Source organism: Anomalospiza imberbis, unplaced genomic scaffold (assembly GCF_031753505.1).
Source record: "Anomalospiza imberbis isolate Cuckoo-Finch-1a 21T00152 unplaced genomic scaffold, ASM3175350v1 scaffold_287, whole genome shotgun sequence".
Taxonomy (NCBI): domain Eukaryota; kingdom Metazoa; phylum Chordata; class Aves; order Passeriformes; family Viduidae; genus Anomalospiza; species Anomalospiza imberbis.
The window spans coordinates 101590-121826 of NW_027099911.1; the positions used below are offsets into that span (position 1 = coordinate 101590).

A 20237-nucleotide genomic window follows, 5' to 3' on the forward strand; every position below is an offset into this window, starting at 1 on the left:
CCTGGAGGTGTCGTCTCCATTCTGCAGAATAAAGGATGAGTGTAGGGAAGGAGGAAAAACGCAGTCAGATCGCTGATCGCTGTAGGGCAAGACGTGAGCCGTGCTGGCGGGTTTGTCGCCAGCTGCGCGCTTTCCGTCCTGTCCTGTCGCTGTCCTGCCGGACACTGCGGGCTGGGGGCCGGTTCCGTGTCAACAAAGCCTGTTGGCATGGGAGCCGCTGCTGAGGGCAGCTGGCGGGTCACAGTGGGCCCTTTGTGACACCCCAATTTTCCCCTGAAACATTCCATGTGCTGCTCCCTTCTCCCACTCCCCTTCCCTCTGAGGCGGGATGGAGAAGAGAACCACGGGCAAAACAAAAAATGAATGGTCACAGGTTGAGTCAAGAACAACTTTCTAAAAGCAGCAATGAAAGAAAGCAAGAGCCCTGAGCTGCCAAAGCTTATGGATGGCAAAGGAGACCTGGGATGGCAGAGAGGGGGATGGACATGGAGACACTCAGAAGGACTGGACGGCTTGAGAGGAAAAGCCGGATTTGTGGGTGGGAAACATGAAGGGACAAAAGGGTGGGATCAGCAGGGGAGAAAATGGTGGGAAATGTGAGGGGAGAAGAGGGAGGAAAATGTGAGGTAAAAGCTGGGAAATGTAAGGGGGGAAATGGTGGGAAAAGATAAGAGGAAAAAATAGCAGGAAACATGAGGGGAGAAAAGGGCGGGAAACGTGAGGGGAGAAAATGGCGGGAAACGTGAGGGGAGAAAAGAGCGGGAAACGTGAGGTAAAAAATTAGAAATATGAGGAGGGAAAATGGTGGGAAAAGTGAGAGGAAAAAATGGGAAACGCAAGGGGAGGAAAGAGCAGGAAACGTGAGGTGAGAAAACAATGGGAAATGTGAGGGGAGAAAAGAGCAGGAAATGTGAAGGGAAAAAAGGTGGAAAACGTGAGGAGAAAAATGAAAAATGTGAGGGAAAAAATGGTGGGAAAAGTGGGAGGAAAAAACTGGGGAGAAATGTGAGGTGAGAAAAGGGCGGAAAACGTGAGGGGAGAAAAGGGCGGGAAACGTGAGGGGAGAAAAGGGCGGGAAACGTGAGGGAAAGAAGGCCGGGAAACATGAGGGAATAGGGAGAATTGCAAGACAAAAGACATGAGCCCAAGGATCCCACAGTCAGGGTCCTGCTCGGATGCAGCAGCTCAAAATATTTCTGTGTTATTGCACCTTGAATAAATTTTGGCTTTGTGGAACAAGACATCTGAGACTCTGAGGCTGAAGTGGTGAGGGAAAAAAACTGAGCCTGACCAGGAGAATCCAAAGCCATAAAACATTCCTACCGCCTTCGATCCCGCGGAAGGGAACCACCTCTTGCCGAGAACCGATCGGAGGAAAAAGGATTACAACGAGGAGATGGAGAATTGTAAGTTTTATTGTTGAAAAGGGATTTCGGTTCAAGTCGGAAGGCGCGGTCAGGTGGCGGCAGGGCCTGGGTGGGGGTCGGGGGGGATCGGGGTGGTTTTGGGGGAGCCTGAGGGGGTTTAAGGGGTTGAGAAGGGTTTTGACGGGGAGGTGGTGGTGGGGAAAAGGAAAAAAAAAATGGGGTGTGGGGTGATTTTTGGGGCAGAAAGAGCAAGATTTGGGGGAGTTCAGTGGATGGGAAGGGCATTGGGAGGGATTTGGGGGTTTGGCCGTGTGGGTACTGGGAGGGATTTGGGGTGGGAATGGGGGATTTTCGGTGTCAGGAGGGGAAACGTGGTGTGCAGGGAGGGAATCTGTGGGCTTGGGAGCAGGATTTGGGGTTCAAAAGGGGGCGGAAAAGCACGAGAAACGGGAAAAGTTTGGATTGCGGGGGAAAAAGGGGGGGAGTGGGGCAGAAAACGGGGATTTTGGGCTGGGGAATGGTTAGGCTGGGACATCCCCCAAGGGAAAACTGGGGGGCTCAGAGCCCGTGAGAGGGGGTTCAGGGTGAGAATTGGGGGGTCCCCCCCTTTTTCTACCGTGTTGTGGGTGTTGACGAGACCTTTTAATTGTTCCCAAGGCTCTGTGAGTTTTTTTTGGGGGAAAAGGGGGAATTTGGGGGGTCAAGGGGTGTTTGGGGAGGGGTCCAGGGGGGGATTTTGGGGGAAAATGGGGGCAGGACTGGGGAGGGTGATCACAAGATTTGGGAGCAGGGCCAGATTTGGGGTGGTCGTGGGAATGGAAGGGGTCAGATTTTGGGGGGTCAGATGACTCGAGGGGGGTGTCAGACCCTCAAATCCCCCACCCTCCTTTTGGAGCCCCTCAGGAGCCTCCAATCACCTCCAGAACACACCCAAAACCCTCAAAAATCCCCTCGGGACCCCCCAAAATCCCCTCGGGACCTCCAAGAATGCACCCAGGACCCCCCAAAATCCCCTCGGGACTCCCCAAAATCCCCTCAGGACCTCCCAAAACACACCCAGGACCCCCCAGAATCCCCTCGGGATCCCCCAAAAATCCTCTCAGGACCTCCCAAAATCCCCTTGAGATCCCCCAAAATCCTCTCAGGACCCTCAAAATCCCCTCGAGACCCCCCAAAATCCCCTCGAGGCTCCCCAAAATGACCCGAGGACCCCAAAACAGCACTTAGGACCCCCCAAAATCCCCTCGGGACCCCCCCAAAATCCCCTCAGGACCTCAGAGATGTACCCGGGACCCCCCAAAATCCCATTGAGACCCCCCAAAACGCACTGGGGACCCCCAAAAATCCCCTCGAGACCCCCCAAAATCCCATTGAGACCCCCCAAAACGCATTGGGACCCCCAAAAATCCCTTCGAGATCCCCCAAAATCCCCCCGAGACTTCCCAAACCACACCGAGGATCCCCCAAAATCCCTCGGGACCCCCCAAAAATCCCCTTGAGATCTCCCAAATGCACCCAGGACCCCCAAAATCCCCGCGAGACCCCCCCCCAAAATTCCCTCGGGATCCCCAAAATGCACTGGGGACCTCCCAAAATCCCCTCGGGACTCCCCAAAATCCCCTCAGGACCTCCCAAAATCCCCTTGAGATCCCCAAAATCCTCTCAGGACCCTCAAAATCCCCTCGAGACCCCCCAAAATCCCCTCGAGGCTCCCCAAAATGACCCGAGGACCCCCAAAACAGCACTTAGGACCCCCCAAAATCCCTGCGGGACCCCCCCCAAAATCCCCTCAGGACCTCAGAGATGCACCCGGGACTCCCCAAAATCCCATTGAGACCCCCCAAAACGCACTGGGACCCCCAAAAATCCCCTCGAGACCCCCCCAAAATCCCCTGAGACTTCCCAAACCACACCGAGGATCCCAAAACAGCACCCAGGACCCCCTAAAATCCTCTCGAGCCCCCCCAGACGCACCCAGGACCCCCAAAATCCCCTCGGGACCCCCCCCCAAAATTCCCTCGGGATCCCCCAAAACGCACCGGAGACCCCCCCCCCAAATCCCCTCGGGACCCCCAAAAAATTCCCCTCAAGACCTCCCAAAATACACCGAGGACCCCCAAAAACACCACCCAGGACCCCCTAAAATTCTCTCGAGACCCCCCAAACGCACCCAGGATCCCCAAAATCCCCTCGGGACCCCCCCCAAAATTCCCTCGGGATCCCCCAAAACGCACCGGAGACCCCCCCCCAAATCCCCTCGGGACCGTCAAAAAATTCCCCTCAAGACCTCCCAAACCACACCGAGGACCCCCAAAACAGCACCCAGGACCCCCTAAAATCCTCTCGAGCCCCCCCAGACGCACCCAGGATCCCCAAAATCCCCTCGGGACCCCCCTAAAATCCTCTCGAGCCCCCCCAGACGCACCCAGGATCCCCAAAATCCCCTCGGGACCCCCCCCCAAAATTCCCTCGGGATCCCCCAAAACGCACCGGAGACCCCCCCCAAATCCCCTCGGGACCTCCAAAAAATTCCCCTCAAGACCTCCCAAAATACACCGAGGGCCCCCAAAACAGCACCCAGGACCCCCTAAAATCCTCTCGAGACCCCCCAGACGCACCCAGGACCCCCAAAATCCCCTCGAGACCCCCCCCCAAAATTCCCTCGGGATCCCCCAAAACGCACCGGAGACCCCCCCCCCAAATCCCCTCGGGACCTCCAAAAAATTCCCATCAAGACCTCCCAAAAAACACCGAGGACCCCCAAAACAGCACCCAGGACCCCCTAAAATCCTCTCGAGACCCCCCAGACGCACCCAGGACCCCCAAAATCCCCGCGAGACCCCCCCCCAAAATTCCCTCGGGATCCCCCAAAACGCACCGGAGACCCCCCCCCAAATCCCCTCGGGACCTCCAAAAAATTCCCCTCAAGACCTCCCAAAATACACCGAGGACCCCCAAAACAGCACCCAGGACCCCCTAAAATCCTCTCGAGACCCCCCAGACGCACCCAGGACCCCCAAAATCCCCGCGAGACCCCCCCCCCAAAATTCCCTCGGGATCCCCCAAAACGCACCGGAGACCCCCCCAAATCCCCTCGGGACCTCCAAAAAATTTCCCTCAAGACCTCCCAAAAAACACCGAGGATCCCCAAAACAGCACCCAGGACCCCCTAAAATCCTCTCGAGACCCCCCAAACGCACCCAGGACCCCCAAAATCCCCTCGGGACCCCCCCCCAAAATTCCCTCGGGATCCCCCAAAACGCACCGGAGACCCCCCCCCCAAATCCCCTCGGGACCTCCAAAAAATTCCCCTCAAGACCTCCCAAAATACACCGAGGACCCCCTAAAATCCTCTCGAGACCCCCCCAGACGCACCCAGGATCCCCAAAATCCCCTCGGGACCCCCCAAAATCCCCTCCCGAATCCCCCCAAACACACCCCCGCTTCCGGGGGCGTGGCCTCACCTAATATATTCAAACCCCGCCCCCGCGCGCGAGCGCCCCTTTCCGAATAAGGAGAGAAAAGGCGGGGCGAGGCCAAAGCGGGGGCGTGGTCTAAGGGAGGGCGGGGCGGCTGTGATGGGGCGTGGTTCCCCCCGAGGGGGCGTGGCCACGCTGGCGGCGTCGCCTGGCAACGGCGCGCGGCGCGGGTCCTCCCACCCGGTAGGCGGCGCTACCCGTCGTGCCCCGCGCGGCGCCGCCCCCCCCCCCCCAGCGGAGGGAGCGGAGGAGCCGCGGTAAAATGGCGGCGGGGCCCGGGCGGGGGTCGGAGGGGATCGTGGAGGTTTTGGGGGGGTCCTGGTGGGGTTCTGTGATGGGGACGGGGGTCGTGAGGGGGAGTTGGGGGTGGGGAGAAGAAAGGATGGTGGGGTTCGCGGTGGTTTGGGGCGGGAACGGCGGGGTTTGGGGTGGGGGGGGGGGGATTCGGGGGGCGGGAGGGGGCGTGAGGGGAGGAGGGCGCTGAGGGGGTTTGGGGGAGATGGAGGGGATTTGGGGTGGGATGGGCGGGTTTGGGGTGGGAATCAGGGATTCGGGGCCGGAAAAGGGGGGGGCTTGGGGTGGCACGGGGGGATTTGGGGTGCGGGGAGGGGATTTGGGGTTCTGGAATGGATTTGGGGGAAGAAAAGGAGGATTTGGGGTGCGGGGAGGGGATTTGGGGTTCTGGAAAGGATTTGGGGGAAGAAAAGGAGGATTTGGGGTGCGGGGAGGGGATTTGGGGTTCTGGAAAGGATTTGGGGGAAGAAAAGGAGGATTTGGGGTGCGGGGAGGGGATTTGGGGTTTCTGGAAAGGATTTTGGGGAAGAAAGGGAGGATTTGGGGTGGGAGCAGGGATTTGGGGTTCTGGAATGGATTTGGGGGATAAAAGGAGGATTTGGGGTGCGGGGAGGGGATTTGGGGTTCTGGAATGGATTTGGGGGAAGAAAATGAGGATTTGGGGTGGGAGCAGGGATTTGGGGTTCTGGAAAGGATTTAGGGGAAGAAAAGAAAAAATTGGGGTGGGAGCAGGGATTTGGGGTTCTGGAAAGGATTTGGGGGAAGAAAAGGAAAATTTGGGGTGCGGGGAGGGGATTTGGGGTTCTGGAATGGATTTGGGGGAAGAAAAGGAGGATTTGGGGTGGGAGCAGGGATTTGGGGTTCTGGAAAGGATTTGGGGGAAGAAAAGGAGTATTTGGGGTGCGGGGAGGGGATTTGGGGTTCTGGAAAGGATTTGGGGGGAAGAAAAGGAAAATTTGGGGTGGGAGCGGGGATTCGGGGTTCTGGGATGGATTTGGGGGAAGAAAAGGAAAATTTGGGGTGGGATGGGGAATTTGGGGTTCTGGAAAGGATTTGGGGGAAGAAAAGGAGGATTTGGGGTACAAGGAGGGGATTTGGGGTGGGATCCGGAATTTGGGGGTTCTGGAAAGGATTTGGGGGAATAAAGGAAAATTTGGGGTGAAGGGAGAGGATTTGAGGGAAGAAAGGGAGGGTGTGGGGGTGGGATCGAGAATTTGGGGTGGAGGGAGGGGTTTGGGGGAATAAAGGAAAATTTGGGGTGGGATCAGGAATTTGGGGTTTCTGGAATGGATTTGGGGGAAGAAAAGGAGGATTTGGGGTGCGGGGAGGGGATTTGGGGTGGGATCAGGAATTTGGGGGTTCTGGAATGGATTTGGGGGAAGAAAAGGAAAATTTGGGGTGAAGGGAGAGGATTTGGGGTTTCTGGAAAGGATTTGGGGGAAGAAAAGGAAAATTTGGGGTGGGATGGGGAATTTGAGGTTTCTGGAATGGATTTGGGGGAAGAAAAGGAGGATTTGGGGTGGGGATTGGAGAGAAAGGATCGTCTGGGGTGGAATTTTGGGGCAGAAATTAAAGACTTGGGGGGGAAAAAGAATTTGGGGGGACATGGAAGGGATTTGGGGGCAGGAATTGAAGATTTTGGGGAGAAATTGAGAATTTTGGGGTAAAAGTGAGGACCGAGGTGGGATTTGGGATGGGACTGGGAGGATTTAGAGCAGATTTGGGAGAGGGAGGGAATTTCGGGGCGGGGGGGGAATTGAAAATTTTGGGGAGAAATTGAGGATTTTGGGGCGGGGAATTGAGAATTTTGGGGAGAAATTGAGGATTTTGGGATAAAATTGGGGCCTGAGGTGAAATTTGGGGTGGGATCGAGGATATTTGGGGTGGAGTTTAGGAGAAGGAGGAGAATTTTGGGGAGAAATTGAGAATTTTGGGGCGGAAATTGAGGATTTTGGGGCAGGAATTGAGGATTTTGGGGTAGGAATTGAGGAATTTGGGGAGAAATTGAGGATTTTGGGGAGAAATTAAGAATTTTGGGGCGGGAATTGAGGATTTTGGGGTAGGAATTGAGGATTTTGGGGTAGGAATTGAGGATTTTGGGGTAGGAATTGAGAATTTTGGGGTAGGAATTGAGGATTTTGGGGTAGGAATTGAGAATTTTGGGGAGAAATTGAGGATTTTGGGGCGGGGGAATTGAGAATTTTGGGGAGATATTCAGAATTTTGGGGAGAAATTGAGAATTTTGGAGCGGAAATTGAGGATTTTGGGGCAGGAATTGAGAATTTTGGGGTAGGAATTGAGGGTTTTAGGGCGGGAATTGAGAATTTTGGGGAAAAATTGAGGATTTTGGGGCGGGAATTGAGAATTTTGGGGCGGAAATTGAGAATTTTGGGGTAGGAATTGATAATTTTGGGGATAAATTGAGAATTTTGGGGTAGGAATTGAGAATTTTGGGGTAGGAATTGAGGATTTTGGGGCGGGGAATTGAGAATTTTGGGGAGAAATTGAGGATTTTGGGGCGGGGGGAGATTGAGAATTTTGGGGAGAAATTGAGGATTTTGGGGCAGGAATTGAGAATTTTGGGGAGAAATTCAGAAGTTTGGGGAGAAATTGAGAATTTTGGAGCGGAAATTGAGGATTTTGGGGCAGGAATTGAGAATTTTGGGGAGAAATTGTGGATTTTGGGGCGGGAATTGAGAATTTTGGGGAGAAATTCAGAATTTTGGGGAGAAATTGAGAATTTTGGGGAGAAATTAAGGATTTTGGGGCAGGAATTGAGAATTTTGGGGTGGGAATTGAGGGTTTTGGGGCGGGGGAATTGAGAATTTTGGGGAGAAATTCAGAATTTTGGGGGAGAAATTGAGGATTTTGGGGCAGGAATTGAGGTTTTGAGAGCCGAACCTTGAGGATTTATGACACAAAAAGCGCCCGAACAAAGCAGGCCTGAGGGGAATTGGGGCAGAGGGAGAAATTGGGCTGAAACCCCCCGATTTGGGGAGTCCCCCACCCCGCTTTTCCCCCTTGCCAGGCTGTCGCCGTGCCATGGAGGAGGAGGAGAAGCCCCCCCGGGGGGGGGGAGGACCCGGCGGGGCCGGGCGAGGACGGGGGAGGGCCCGGAGGAGCCCCCCCCGGAACCTGAGGGGTCCCTGCGGCCCAGCCAGGGGCTACTGGTGAGACTGGGAGCCACTGGGAGCCACTGGGAGCGGATTGGGATGGCCCTGGAGCGGGTGTGTGGGGCGATTCTGGCTGGGTTCAGGGGATTTTTGGGGTGGTTTGGGGGTGGTTTTGGGGTGATTCTGGCTGGGTTTCAGGGGATTTTTGGGGTGGTTTGGGGTGGTTTGGGGTTGGTTTGGGGCGGTTTGGGGTGATTCTGGCTGGGTTTAGGGGATTTTTTGGGGCGGTTTTGGGTGGTTTTGGGGTGATTCTGGCTGGGTTTAGGGGATTTTTGGGGTGGGTTTGGGGTGATTCTGGCTGGGTTTAGGGGATTTTTGGGGTGGTTTGGGTGGTTTTGGGGTGATTCTGGCTGGATTTAGGGGATTTTTGGGGCGGTTTTGGGTGGGTTTGGGGTGATTCTGGCTGGGTTTAGGGGATTTTTGGGGTGGTTTGGGGTGGTTTTGGGGTGATTCTGGCTGGGTTTAGGGGATTTTTGGGGTGGTTTTGGGGCGGTTTTGGGGTGATTCTGGCTGGGTTTAGGGGATTTTGGGGTGGTTTGGGTGGTTTTGGGGTGGTTTGGGGTGGTTTTGGGGTGATTCTGGCTGGGTTTAGGGGATTTTTGGGGTGGTTTGGGTGGTTTTGGGGCGGTTTTGGGGTGATTCTGGCTGGGTTTAGGGGATTTTTGGGGTGGTTTTGGTTGGTTTTGGGGTGGGTTTGGGGCAGTTTGGGGTGATTCTGGCTGGGTTTAGGGGATTTTTGGGGTGGTTTGGGGTGGGTTTGGGGCGGTTTTGGGGTATTTTTGGGGTGATTCTGGCTGGGTTTAGGGGATTTTTGGGGTGGTTTGGGGTGGTTTTGGGGTGATTCTGGCTGGGTTTATGGGATGTTTGGGGTGGTTTGGGTGGTTTTGGAGTGGTTTTGGGGTGATTATTTTGGGTTTTGGGTTGGGTTTGGGGGTGGTTTATGGTGGTTTAGGGGTGATTTTTTTGGGTTTTGGGCTGGTTTGGGTTGGCTTTGGGGTGGTTTTAGGGTATTTTTGGGTTGGTTTTGGGGTGGTTTGGGGGTGGCTTTGGGGTGTTTTTGGGGTGATTCTGGCTGGGTTTAGGGGATTTTTGGGGTGGTTTGGGGTGGTTTTGGGGTGATTCTGGCTGGGTTTAGGGGATTTTTGGGGTGGTTTTGGGGTGGTTTGGGGCGGTTTTGGGGTGATTCTGGCTGGGTTTAGGGGATTTTTGGGGTGGTTTTGGGGTGGTTTGGGTGGTTTTGTGGCGGTTTTGGGGTGATTCTGGCTGGGTTTAGGGGATTTTTGGGGTGGTTTGGGGTGGTTTGGGCGGTTTTGGGGTGATTCTGGCTGGGTTTAGGGGATTTTTGGGGTGGTTTTGGGTGGTTTTGGGGCAGTTTGGGGTGATTCTGGCTGGGTTTAGGGGATTTTTGGGGTGGTTTTGGGGTGGTTATTTTGGGTTTTGGGTGGTTTTGGGGTGGTTATTTTGGGTTTTGGGGTGGGTTTGGGGTGGTTTATGGTGGTTTAGGGGTGATTTTTTTGGGTTTTGGGGTGGGTTTGGGGCGGTTTGGGGTGGCTTTGGGGTGGTTTTAGGGTATTTTTGGGGTGGTTTGGGGTGGTTTTGGGGTGATTCTGGCTGGGTTTAGGGGATTTTTGGGGTGGTTTGGGTGGTTTTGGGGCAGTTTGGGGTGATTCTGGCTGGGTTTAGGGGATTTTTGGGGTGGTTTGGGTTGGTTTTGGGGTGATTCTGGCTGGGTTTAGGGCATTTTTGGGGTGGTTTGGGTGGTTTTGGGGTGATTATTTTGGGTTTTTGGGGTGGGTTTGGGGTGATTCTGGCTGGGTTCAGGGGATTTTTGGGGTGGTTTGGGTTGGTTATTTTGGGTTTTGGGTGGTTTTGGGGTGATTATTTTGGGTTTTGGGGTGGGTTTGGGGCAGTTTGGGGTGGTTTTGGGGTGGGTTTGGGGCAGTTTGGGGTGATTCTGGCTGGGTTTAGGGGATTTTTGGGGTGGTTTTGGGGCGGTTTTGGGGTGATTCTGGCTGGGTTTAGGGGATTTTGGGGTGGTTTGGGTGGTTTTGGGGTGGTTTGGGGTGGTTTTGGGGTGATTCTGGCTGGGTTTAGGGGATTTTTTGGGGTTGGTTTGGGTGGTTTTGGGGCGGTTTTGGGGTGATTCTGGCTGGGTTTAGGGGATTTTTGGGGTGGTTTTGGTTGGTTTTGGGGTGGGTTTGGGGCAGTTTGGGGTGATTCTGGCTGGGTTTAGGGGATTTTTGGGGTGGTTTGGGGTGGGTTTGGGGCGGTTTTGGGGTATTTTTGGGGTGATTCTGGCTGGGTTTAGGGGATTTTTGGGGTGGTTTGGGGTGGTTTTGGGGTGATTCTGGCTGGGTTTATGGGATGTTTGGGGTGGTTTGGGTGGTTTTGGAGTGGTTTTGGGGTGATTATTTTGGGTTTTTGGGTTGGGTTTGGGGTGGTTTATGGTGGTTTAGGGGTGATTTTTTTGGGTTTTGGGCTGGTTTGGGTTGGCTTTGGGGTGGTTTTAGGGTATTTTTGGGTTGGTTTTGGGGTGGTTTGGGGGTGGCTTTGGGGTGTTTTTGGGGTGATTCTGGCTGGGTTTAGGGGATTTTTGGGGTGGTTTTGGGGTGGTTTGGGTGGTTTTGTGGCGGTTTTGGGGTGATTCTGGCTGGGTTTAGGGGATTTTTGGGGTGGTTTGGGGTGGTTTGGGGCGGTTTTTGGGGTGATTCTGGCTGGGTTTAGGGGATTTTTGGGGTGGTTTTGGGTGGTTTTGGGGCAGTTTGGGGTGATTCTGGCTGGGTTTAGGGGATTTTTGGGGTGGTTTTGGGTGGTTATTTTGGGTTTTGGGTGGTTTTGGGGTGGTTATTTTGGGTTTTGGGGTGGGTTTGGGGTGGTTTATGGTGGTTTAGGGGTGATTTTTTTTGGGTTTTGGGGTGGGTTTGGGGCGGTTTGGGGTGGCTTTGGGGTGGTTTTAGGGTATTTTTGGGGTGGTTTGGGGTGGTTTTGGGGTGATTCTGGCTGGGTTTAGGGATTTTTGGGGTGGTTTGGGTGGTTTTGGGGCAGTTTGGGGTGATTCTGGCTGGGTTTAGGGGATTTTTGGGGTGGTTTGGGTGGTTTTGGGGGTGATTATTTGGGTTTTGGGGTGGGTTTGGGGTGATTCTGGCTGGGTTCAGGGGATTTTTGGGGTGGTTTGGGTTGGTTATTTTGGGTTTTGGGTGGTTTTGGGGTGATTATTTTGGGTTTTGGGGTGGGTTTGGGGCAGTTTGGGGTGGTTTTGGGGTGGGTTTGGGGCAGTTTGGGGTGATTCTGGCTGGGTTTAGGGGATTTTTGGGGTGGTTTTGGGGCGGTTTTGGGGTGATTCTGGCTGGGTTTAGGGGATTTTGGGGTGGTTTGGGTGGTTTTGGGGTGGTTTGGGGTGGTTTTGGGGTGATTCTGGCTGGGTTTAGGGGATTTTTGGGGTGGTTTGGGTGGTTTTGGGGCGGTTTTGGGGGTGATTCTGGCTGGGTTTAGGGGATTTTTGGGGTGGTTTTGGTTGGTTTTGGGGTGGGTTTGGGGCAGTTTGGGGTGATTCTGGCTGGGTTTAGGGGATTTTTGGGGTGGTTTGGGGTGGGTTTGGGGCGGTTTTGGGGTATTTTTGGGGTGATTCTGGCTGGGTTTAGGGGATTTTTGGGGTGGTTTGGGTGGTTTTGGGGTGATTCTGGCTGGGTTTATGGGATGTTTGGGGTGGTTTGGGTGGTTTTGGAGTGGTTTTGGAGTGATTATTTTGGGTTTTGGGTTGGGTTTGGGGTGGTTTATGGTGGTTTAGGGGTGATTTTTTTGGGTTTTGGGCTGGTTTGGGTTGGCTTTGGGGTGGTTTTAGGGTATTTTTGGGTTGGTTTTGGGGTGGTTTGGGGGTGGCTTTGGGGTGTTTTTGGGGTGATTCTGGCTGGGTTTAGGGGATTTTTGGGGTGGTTTGGGGTGGTTTTGGGGTGATTCTGGCTGGGTTTAGGGGATTTTTGGGGTGGTTTTGGGGTGGTTTGGGTGGTTTTGTGGCGGTTTTGGGGTGATTCTGGCTGGGTTTAGGGGATTTTTTGGGGTGGTTTGGGGTGGTTTGGGGCGGTTTTGGGGTGATTCTGGCTGGGTTTAGGGGATTTTTGGGGTGGTTTTGGGTGGTTTTGGGGCAGTTTGGGGTGATTCTGGCTGGGTTTAGGGGATTTTTGGGGTGGTTTTGGGGTGGTTATTTTGGGTTTTGGGTGGTTTTGGGGTGGTTATTTTGGGTTTTGGGGTGGGTTTGGGGTGGTTTATGGTGGTTTAGGGGTGATTTTTTTGGGTTTTGGGGTGGGTTTGGGGCGGTTTGGGGTGGCTTTGGGGTGGTTTTAGGGTATTTTTGGGGTGGTTTGGGGTGGTTTTGGGGTGATTCTGGCTGGGTTTAGGGGATTTTTGGGGTGGTTTGGGTGGTTTTGGGGCAGTTTGGGGTGATTCTGGCTGGGTTTAGGGGATTTTTGGGGTGGTTTGGGGTTGGTTTTGGGGTGATTCTGGCTGGGTTTAGGGCATTTTTGGGGTGGTTTGGGTGGTTTTGGGGTGATTATTTTGGGTTTTGGGGTGGGTTTGGGGTGATTCTGGCTGGGTTCAGGGGATTTTTGGGGTGGTTTGGGTTGGTTATTTTGGGTTTTGGGTGGTTTTGGGGTGATTATTTTGGGTTTTGGGGTGGGTTTGGGGCAGTTTGGGGTGATTCTGGCTGGGTTTAGCGGATTTTTGGGGTGGTTTGGGGTGGTTTGGGGTGGTTTTGGGGTATTTTTGGGGTGATTCTGGCTGGGTTTAGGGGATTTTTGGGGTGGTTTGGGTGGTTTTGGGGTGGTTTGGGGTGATTCTGGCTGGGTTTAGGGGATTTTTGGGGTGGTTTGGGGTGATTTTGGGGTGCTTTGTGGTATTTTTGGGGTGCTTTGGGGCTGTTTTGGGGGTGTTGGGCTCTCTCCGGGGGGGTTTTGGGGTCCCCTCCACCATTCTGGGGGGTTTGGGCCCCCCCTGAGGGTTTTTTTTTTGGGGTCCCCTCCCCCGCAGAAGGCCCTGCAGCGCCTGGTGAGCAGCGGCTTCGGCTGGGGACAAGGTGAGGTCCCCCGATGTCACCTGGGGTCACCTGGGGGTCCCGATGTCACCTGGGGGGGTCCTCGATGTCACCTGCGGGGGTCCCCGATGTCACCTGGGGTCACCTGGGGGTCCCGATGTCACCTGGGGGGGTCCCCGATGTCACCTGGGGGTGTCACCAGGGGGTCCTGATGTCACCTGGGGGGGTCCTCGATGTCACCTGGGGTCACCTGGGGGTCCCGATGTCACCTGGGGGTCCCCGATGTCACCTGGGGGGGTCCCCGATGTCACCTGTGCTCACCTGGGGGGGGTGCTGGGGGTCCCCGATGTCACCTGGGGGTCCCCGATGTCACCTGGGGTCACCTGGGGGTCCCAATGTCACCTGGGGGGGTCCCCGATTGTCACCTGGGGTCACCTGGGGGTCTCAATGTCACCTGGGGGAGTCCCCGATGTCCACCTGGGGGTCCCCGATGTCACCTGTGCTCACCTGGGGGGGGTGCTGGGGGTCCCCGATGTCACCTGGGGGTGTCACCAGGGGGGTTCTGATGTCACCTGGGGTCCCCGATGTCACCTGGGGGTCCCCGATGTCACCTGGGGGAGTCACCAGTGTCACCTGAGGGGAGGGGTGGAGTCACCTGGGGTGTCCCCATTGTCACCTGGGGGGTCCTGGTGTCACCTGGGGTGTCCCCAATGTCCCCAGTGTCACCTGGGGTGTCCCCAATGTCACCTGGACTGTCCCTGGTGTCACCTGGGGTGTCCCTGGTGTCACCTGGGCTGTCCCCAGTGTCACCTGGACTGTCCCCAGTGTCACCTGGGGTGTCCTGGTGTCACCTGGGCTGTCCCCAGTGTCACCTGGGCTGTCCCCGGTGTCACCTGGGCTGTCCCAAGTGTCACCTGGGCTGTCCCCAATGTCACCTGGGGTGTCCCCGGTGTCACCTGGGCTGTCCCCAGTGTCACCTGGACTGTCCCCAGTGTCACCTGGGGTGTCCTGGTGTCACCTGGGCTGTCCCCAGTGTCACCTGGGCTGTCCCCGGTGTCACCTGGGCTGTCCCAAGTGTCACCTGGGCTGTCCCCAATGTCACCTGGGGTGTCCCCCGGTGTCACCTGGGCTGTCCCCAGTGTCACCTGGACTGTCCCCAGTGTCACCTGAGAGTGTCCCCGATGTCACCTGGGGGGTCCTGGTGTCACCTGGGCTGTCCCCGGTGTCACCTGGGCTGTCCCCATTGTCACCTGGGCTGTCCCCGGTGTCACCTGGGGGGTCCTGGTGTCACCTGGGCTGTCCCCGGTGTCACCTGGGGTGTCCCCAATGTCACCTGGACTGTCCCTGGTGTCACCTGGGGTGTCCTGGTGTCACCTGGGCTGTCCCCAGTGTCACCTGGACTGTCCCCGGTGTCACCTGGGCTGTCCCAAGTGTCACCTGAGGGTGTCCCCAGTGTCACCTGGGCTGTCCCCATTGTCACCTGGGCTGTCCCTGGTGTCACCTGGGCTGTCCCCAATGTCACCTGGGGTGTCCTGGTGTCACCTGGGGGGTCCTGGTGTCACCTGAGGGTGTCCCCGGGTGTCACCTGGGGTGTCCTGGTGTCACCTGGGGTGTCCTGGTGTCACCTGGGCTGTCCCCATTGTCACCTGGGCTGTCCCTGGTGTCACCTGGGCTGTCCCCAATGTCACCTGGGGTGTCCCTGGTGTCACCTGGGGGGTCCTGGTGTCACCTGGGCTGTCCCCATTGTCACCTGAGGGTGTCCCCAGTGTCACCTGGGGGGTCCTGGTGTCACTGGGGGGTCCTGGTGTCACCTGAGGTGTCCCAAATGTCACCTGGACTGTCCCCGGTGTCACCTGGGGGGTCCTGTGTCACCTGGACTGTCCCCGGTGTCACCTGGGGTGTCCCCGGTGTCACCTGGGGGTCCTGGTGTCACCTGGGGTGTCCTGGTGTCACCTGGGCTGTCCCCATTGTCACCTGGGCTGTCCCTGGTGTCACCTGGGCTGTCCCCAATGTCACCTGGGGTGTCCTGGTGTCACCTGGGGGTCCTGGTGTCACCTGAGGGTGTCCCCGGTGTCACCTGGGGTGTCCTGGTGTCACCTGGGGTGTCCTGGTGTCACCTGGGCTGTCCCCATTGTACACCTGAGGGTGTCCCCAGTGTCACCTGGGGGGTCCCCATTGTCACCTGGGCTGTCCCCGGTGTCCCCTGGGCTGTCCCCAATGTCACCTGGGGTGTCCCCGATGTCACCTGGGCTGTCCCCAATGTCACCTGGGCTGTCCCCCGGTGTCACCTGGGCTGTCCTCAGTGTCACCTGGGCTGTCCCCGGTGTCACCTGGGGTGTCCTGGTGTCACCTGGGCTGTCCCCGGTTTCACCTGGGGTGTCCTGGTGTCACCTGGGGGGTCCTGGTGTCACCTGGGCTGTCCCCAGTGTCACCTGGGCTGTCCCCAGTGTCACCTGTGTCTCACCTGTGTCTCACCTGTGTCTCACCTGTGTCTCACCTGTGTCTCACCTGTGTCCCCTCTGTGTCCCCAGACCCCCCCCACAAGCCCCCCCGGCAGCGCTGGTGTTGGGGACCCCGGCCCGAGAGCGGCGCGGTGAGTGACCAGTATGGACCAGTATAAACCAGTATGGACCAGTATAGACCAGTACAGACCAGTACGAACTAGTACAGACCACTATGGACCAGTATAAACCAGTACAGACCAGTATAGACCAGTACAAACTAGTACAGACCAGTATGGACCAGTATAGACCAGTACTGACCTATACTGACCAGTTTCAGACCAGAACGGAGCAGTAGAGACCAGAACGGACCAGTAGAGGACCAGTCCATCCCAGTCCAGCCCAGTTCCCTCTCAGTCCCCTCCCAGTCCATCCCAGTTCCTCCCAGTTCCCCCAATCCCCTCCCAGTCCATCCCAGTCCATCCCAGTCCCTCCCAGTCCATCCCAGTTCCATCCCAGTTCCGTCCCAGTCCCCTCCCATTTCATCCCAGTCCATCCCCAGTCCCTCCCAGTTCTCTCCCAGTCCATCCCAGTCTTCTCCAGTCCATCCCAGTTCCCTCCCAGTTCCATCCAGTTCCATCCCAGTCCATCCCAGTTCTCTCCCAGTTCCATCCCAGTTCCCTCCCAATCCATCCCAGTTCCCTCCCAGTCCATCCAGTCCATCCCAGTCCCTCCCAGTTCCCTCCCAGTTCCCTCCCAGTCCATCCCAGTTCCCTCCCAGTTCATCCCAGTCTGACCCAGTTCTCTCCTAGTCCATCCCAGTCTCTCCCTGTTTCTCCCAGTATATCCCAGTCCGTCCCAGTTTGACCCAGTTCCCTCCCAGTCCCTCCTAGTCCATCCCAGTCCATCCCAGTCCATCCCAGTTCCCCCCAATCCCCTCCCAGTCCTTCCCAGTCCATCCCAGTTCCTCCCAGTTCCCTCCTAATCCCTCCCAGTCGATCCCAGTTCCTCCCAGTTCCCTCCCAGTCCCTCCCAGTTCCCCCCAATCTCCTCCCAGTTCCTCCCAGTTCCCTCCCAGTTCCTCCCAGTATATCCCAGTTCCTCCCAGTTCCTCCAGTTCCCTCCCAGTTCCTCCCAGTATATCCCAGTTCCTCCCAGTCCCTCCCAGTTCCTTCCAGCCCCTCCCAGTTCCTCCCAGTTCCCTCCCAGTTCCTCCCAGTATATCCCAGTTCCTCCCAGTCCCTCCCAGTTCCTTCCAGCCCCTCCCAGTTCCTCCCAGTTCCCTCCCAGTTCCTCCCAGTCTGACCAGTCCCGGGTTTTTCCCTATTCCCCCCCCAGGTTTGGGAGCCCGCGGGGGGCCCGGGGGGAGCCCTGGAGCAGCTGCAGCTCAGCAGGGTGGGGGGGACCCCAAAAACGGGGGGGGACCCCAAAAATTGGGGGGACCCCAAAAATTGGGGGGGGACCCCAAAACTGGGATCCCAAAAATGAGGGGATCCCAAAAATTGGGGGGGACCCCAAAACTGGGGATCCCAAAAATGAGGGGATCCCAAAAACTGGGGGGGACCCCAAAACTGGGGGGATCCCAAAAATGAGGGGACCCCAAAAACGGGGGGGACCCCAAAACTGGGGGGATCCCAAAAATGAGGGGATCCCAAAAATTGGGGGGGACCCCAAACTGGGGGGATCCCAAAAATGAGGGGATCCCAAAAACGGGGGGGGACCCCAAAACTGGGGGGATCCCAAAATTGGGGGGGACCCCAGAAATTGGGGGGGACTCCAGAATTGGGGGGAACCCCAACAAATGTGGAGGGAGACCCCAAAAATGGGGGGGGGCACACCCCAAAATTGGGGGTGAACCCTAAGAATGGGGGAGGACCCCAGAATTGGGGAGGGGGAAATGTGGGGGGGACCCCAGAATTGGGGGGGGACCCCAGAATTGGGGTTGGGGGATACAAAAAGTTGGGGGGATCCAAAATTGGGGGGACCCCAAAAATGGGGGGGGGAACCTAAAACTGGGGGTGGGACTTCAAAAAAACTGGGGGGACCCCAAAAATGGGGGGACCCCGAAAATGTGTGAGGGGCCCTAGATACACATTTTGGGGTTCAGGGGGGATCTTGGGGGCCACTTTTGGGGTTCAGGGGATTCCCAGGACCCCAGGGTCATTTTTTGGGGTTCGGGGGGGGGTCTCTGTCCATTTTTGGGTTCACCTGCCGTCCTGTGTCCATTTTTGGGGTTCGGGGGGGGGTCTCTCTGCCCATTTTTGGGGTTCGGGGGGGGTCCTGTGTCCATTTTTTGGGTTCACCTGCCATCCCCGTGCCCTTTTTGGGGTTCACCTGCCATCCCCGTGTCCATTTTTGGGGTTCAGGGGGGTCCCTGTGTCCATTTTTGGGGTTCACCTGCCATCCCTGTGTCCATTTTTGGGGTTCAGGGGGGAGGTCTCTCTGTCCATTTTTGGGGTTCACCTGCCATCCCTGTATCCATTTTTGGGGTTCAGGGGGTTTTGTGTCCATTTTTGGGGTTTGGGGGGGGGTCCCCGTGTCCATTTTTGGGGTTCACCTGCCGTCCCTGTGTCCATTTTTGGGGTTCACCTACTGTCCCTGTGCCCATTTTTGGGGTTCACCTGCCGTCCCCGTGTCCATTTTTGGGGTTCGGGGGGGGGGTCCCTGTGCCCATTTTTGGGGTTCAGGGGGTGTCTCCCTGTGTCCATTTTTTGGGGTTCACCTGCCGTCCCTGTGCCCATTTTTGGGGTTCGGGGGGCGTCTCTCTGTCCATTTTTGGGGTTTGGGGGGTCCCTGTGTCCATTTTTGGGGTTCACCTGCCGTCCCCGTGTCCATTTTTGGGGTTCAGGGGGTTTCTCTCTGCCATTTTTGGGGTTCGGGGGGGGGGGTCCCTGTGCCCATTTTTGGGGTTCAGGGGGTCTCTCTGCCTATTTTTGGGGTTTGGGGGGTCTCTCTGTCCATTTTTGGGGTTCAGGGTGTCCCTGTGTCCATTTTTGGGGTTTGGGGGGTCTGTGTCCGTTTTTGGGTTCACCTGCTGTCCATGTGCCCATTTTTGGGGTTTGGGGGGGTCCCTGTGCCCATTTTTGGGGTTCACCTGCTGTCCATGTGCCCATTTTTGGGGTTTGGGGGGGGTCCCTGTGCCCATTTTTGGGGTTCGGGCGGGGGTCTCTGCCCATTTTTGGGGTTCACCTGCCGTCCCTGGTGCCCATTTTTGGGGTTCAGGGGGGGTCCTCTCTGCCCATTTTTGGGGTTCAGGGGGGGGTCTGTGTCCCATTTTTTGGGTTCACCTGCCGTTCCCGTGTCCATTTTTGGGGTTCACCTGCTGTCCCTGTGTCCATTTTTGGGGTTCAGGGGGGGTCCCTGTGCCCATTTCTGGGGTTCACCTGCCGTCCCCGTGCCCCGTTTTTGGGGTTCACCTGCTGTCCCGTGTCCATTTTTGGGGTTCACCTGCTGTCCCCGTGTCCATTTTTGGGGTTCACCTGCCGTCCCTGTGCCCATTTTTGGGGTTCAGGGGGGGTCCCTGTGCCCGTTTTTGGGGTTCACCTGCCATCCTTGTGCCCATTTTTGGGGTTCAGGGGGTCTCTGCCCATTTTTGGGGTTCAGGGGGGGTCTCTGTCCATTTTTGGGGTTCAGGGCGGTCCCTGTGCCCATTTTGGGGTTCAGGGGTCCCTGTGTCCATTTTTGCGGTTCAGGGAGGGTTTCTCCATTTTGGGGGGTTCAGGAGGGGGTCTCTGTCCATTTTTGGGGTTCAGGGGGGGTCCCTTTGTCCATTTTTGGGGTTCAGGAGGGGGTCTCTGTCCATTATTGGTGTTCAGGGGGGGTCCTGTGCCCATTTTTGGGGTTCACCTGCCGTCCCTGTATCCATTTTTGGGGTTCAGGGGGTCCCTGTATCCATTTTTGGGGTTCAGGGGGTTTGTGTCCATTTTTGGGGTTCACCTGCCGTCCCCGTGTCCATTTTTGGGTTCACCTGCCGTGCCCGTGCCCGTTTTTGGGGTTCACCCTGCCGTCCCTGTCTCCATTTTTGGGTTCACCTGCCGTCCCCGTGTTCATTTTTGGGGTTCACCTGCTGTCCCTGTGTCCATTGTAGGGGTTCAGGGGGTCTCTCTGCCCATTTTTGGGGGTTCAGGGGGGTCCCCTGTATCCATTTTTGGGGTTCAGGTGGGGGTCCCCGTGTCCATTTTTGGGGTTCGGGGGGGGGGTCTCTCTGCCCATTTTTGGGGTTCACCTGCCGTCCCCGTGTCCATTTTTGGGGTTCACCCTGCTGTCCCTGTGCCCATTTTTGGGGTTCAGGGGTCCCTGTGCCCATTTTTGGGGGTTCACACCTGCCGTCCCCGTGTCCATTTTTTGGGGGTTCACCTGCCATCCCCGTGTCCATTTTTGGGGTTCAGGGGGTCCCCGTGTCCATTTTGGGGTTCAGGGGGTTTGTGTCCATTTTTGGGGTTTTGGGGGGGTCCCCG

General features: G+C 56.7%; 1 protein-coding gene across 1 annotated transcript; it reads left to right on the forward strand.

Moving 5' to 3' along the window:
- The first annotated feature begins 4930 nt into the window (after positions 1-4930).
- Positions 4931-15976, forward strand: LOC137466561 (basic salivary proline-rich protein 2-like). The gene is made up of 4 exons (XM_068178269.1): positions 4931-5103; positions 8169-8310; positions 13336-13381; positions 15871-15976. The coding sequence occupies exons 1-4, from the start codon at positions 4946-4948 to the stop codon at positions 15957-15959; spliced, it is 435 nt and encodes a 144-aa protein (XP_068034370.1). The 5' UTR covers positions 4931-4945; the 3' UTR covers positions 15960-15976.
- The last annotated feature ends 4261 nt before the right edge of the window (positions 15977-20237 follow it).

Excerpts from the sequence above, each read along its gene's own strand:
- LOC137466561 (XM_068178269.1), top strand. The coding sequence starts at position 4,946 with ATGGGGCGTGGTTCCCCCCGAGGGGGCGTGGCCACGCTGGCGGCGTCG. Across the intron at positions 5,104-8,168 it reads GAGGGAGCGGAGGAGCCGCG|GCTGTCGCCGTGCCATGGAG; the intron begins GTAAAATGGCGG and ends CCCCCTTGCCAG. Across the intron at positions 13,382-15,870 it reads CGGCTTCGGCTGGGGACAAG|ACCCCCCCCACAAGCCCCCC; the intron begins GTGAGGTCCCCC and ends CTGTGTCCCCAG.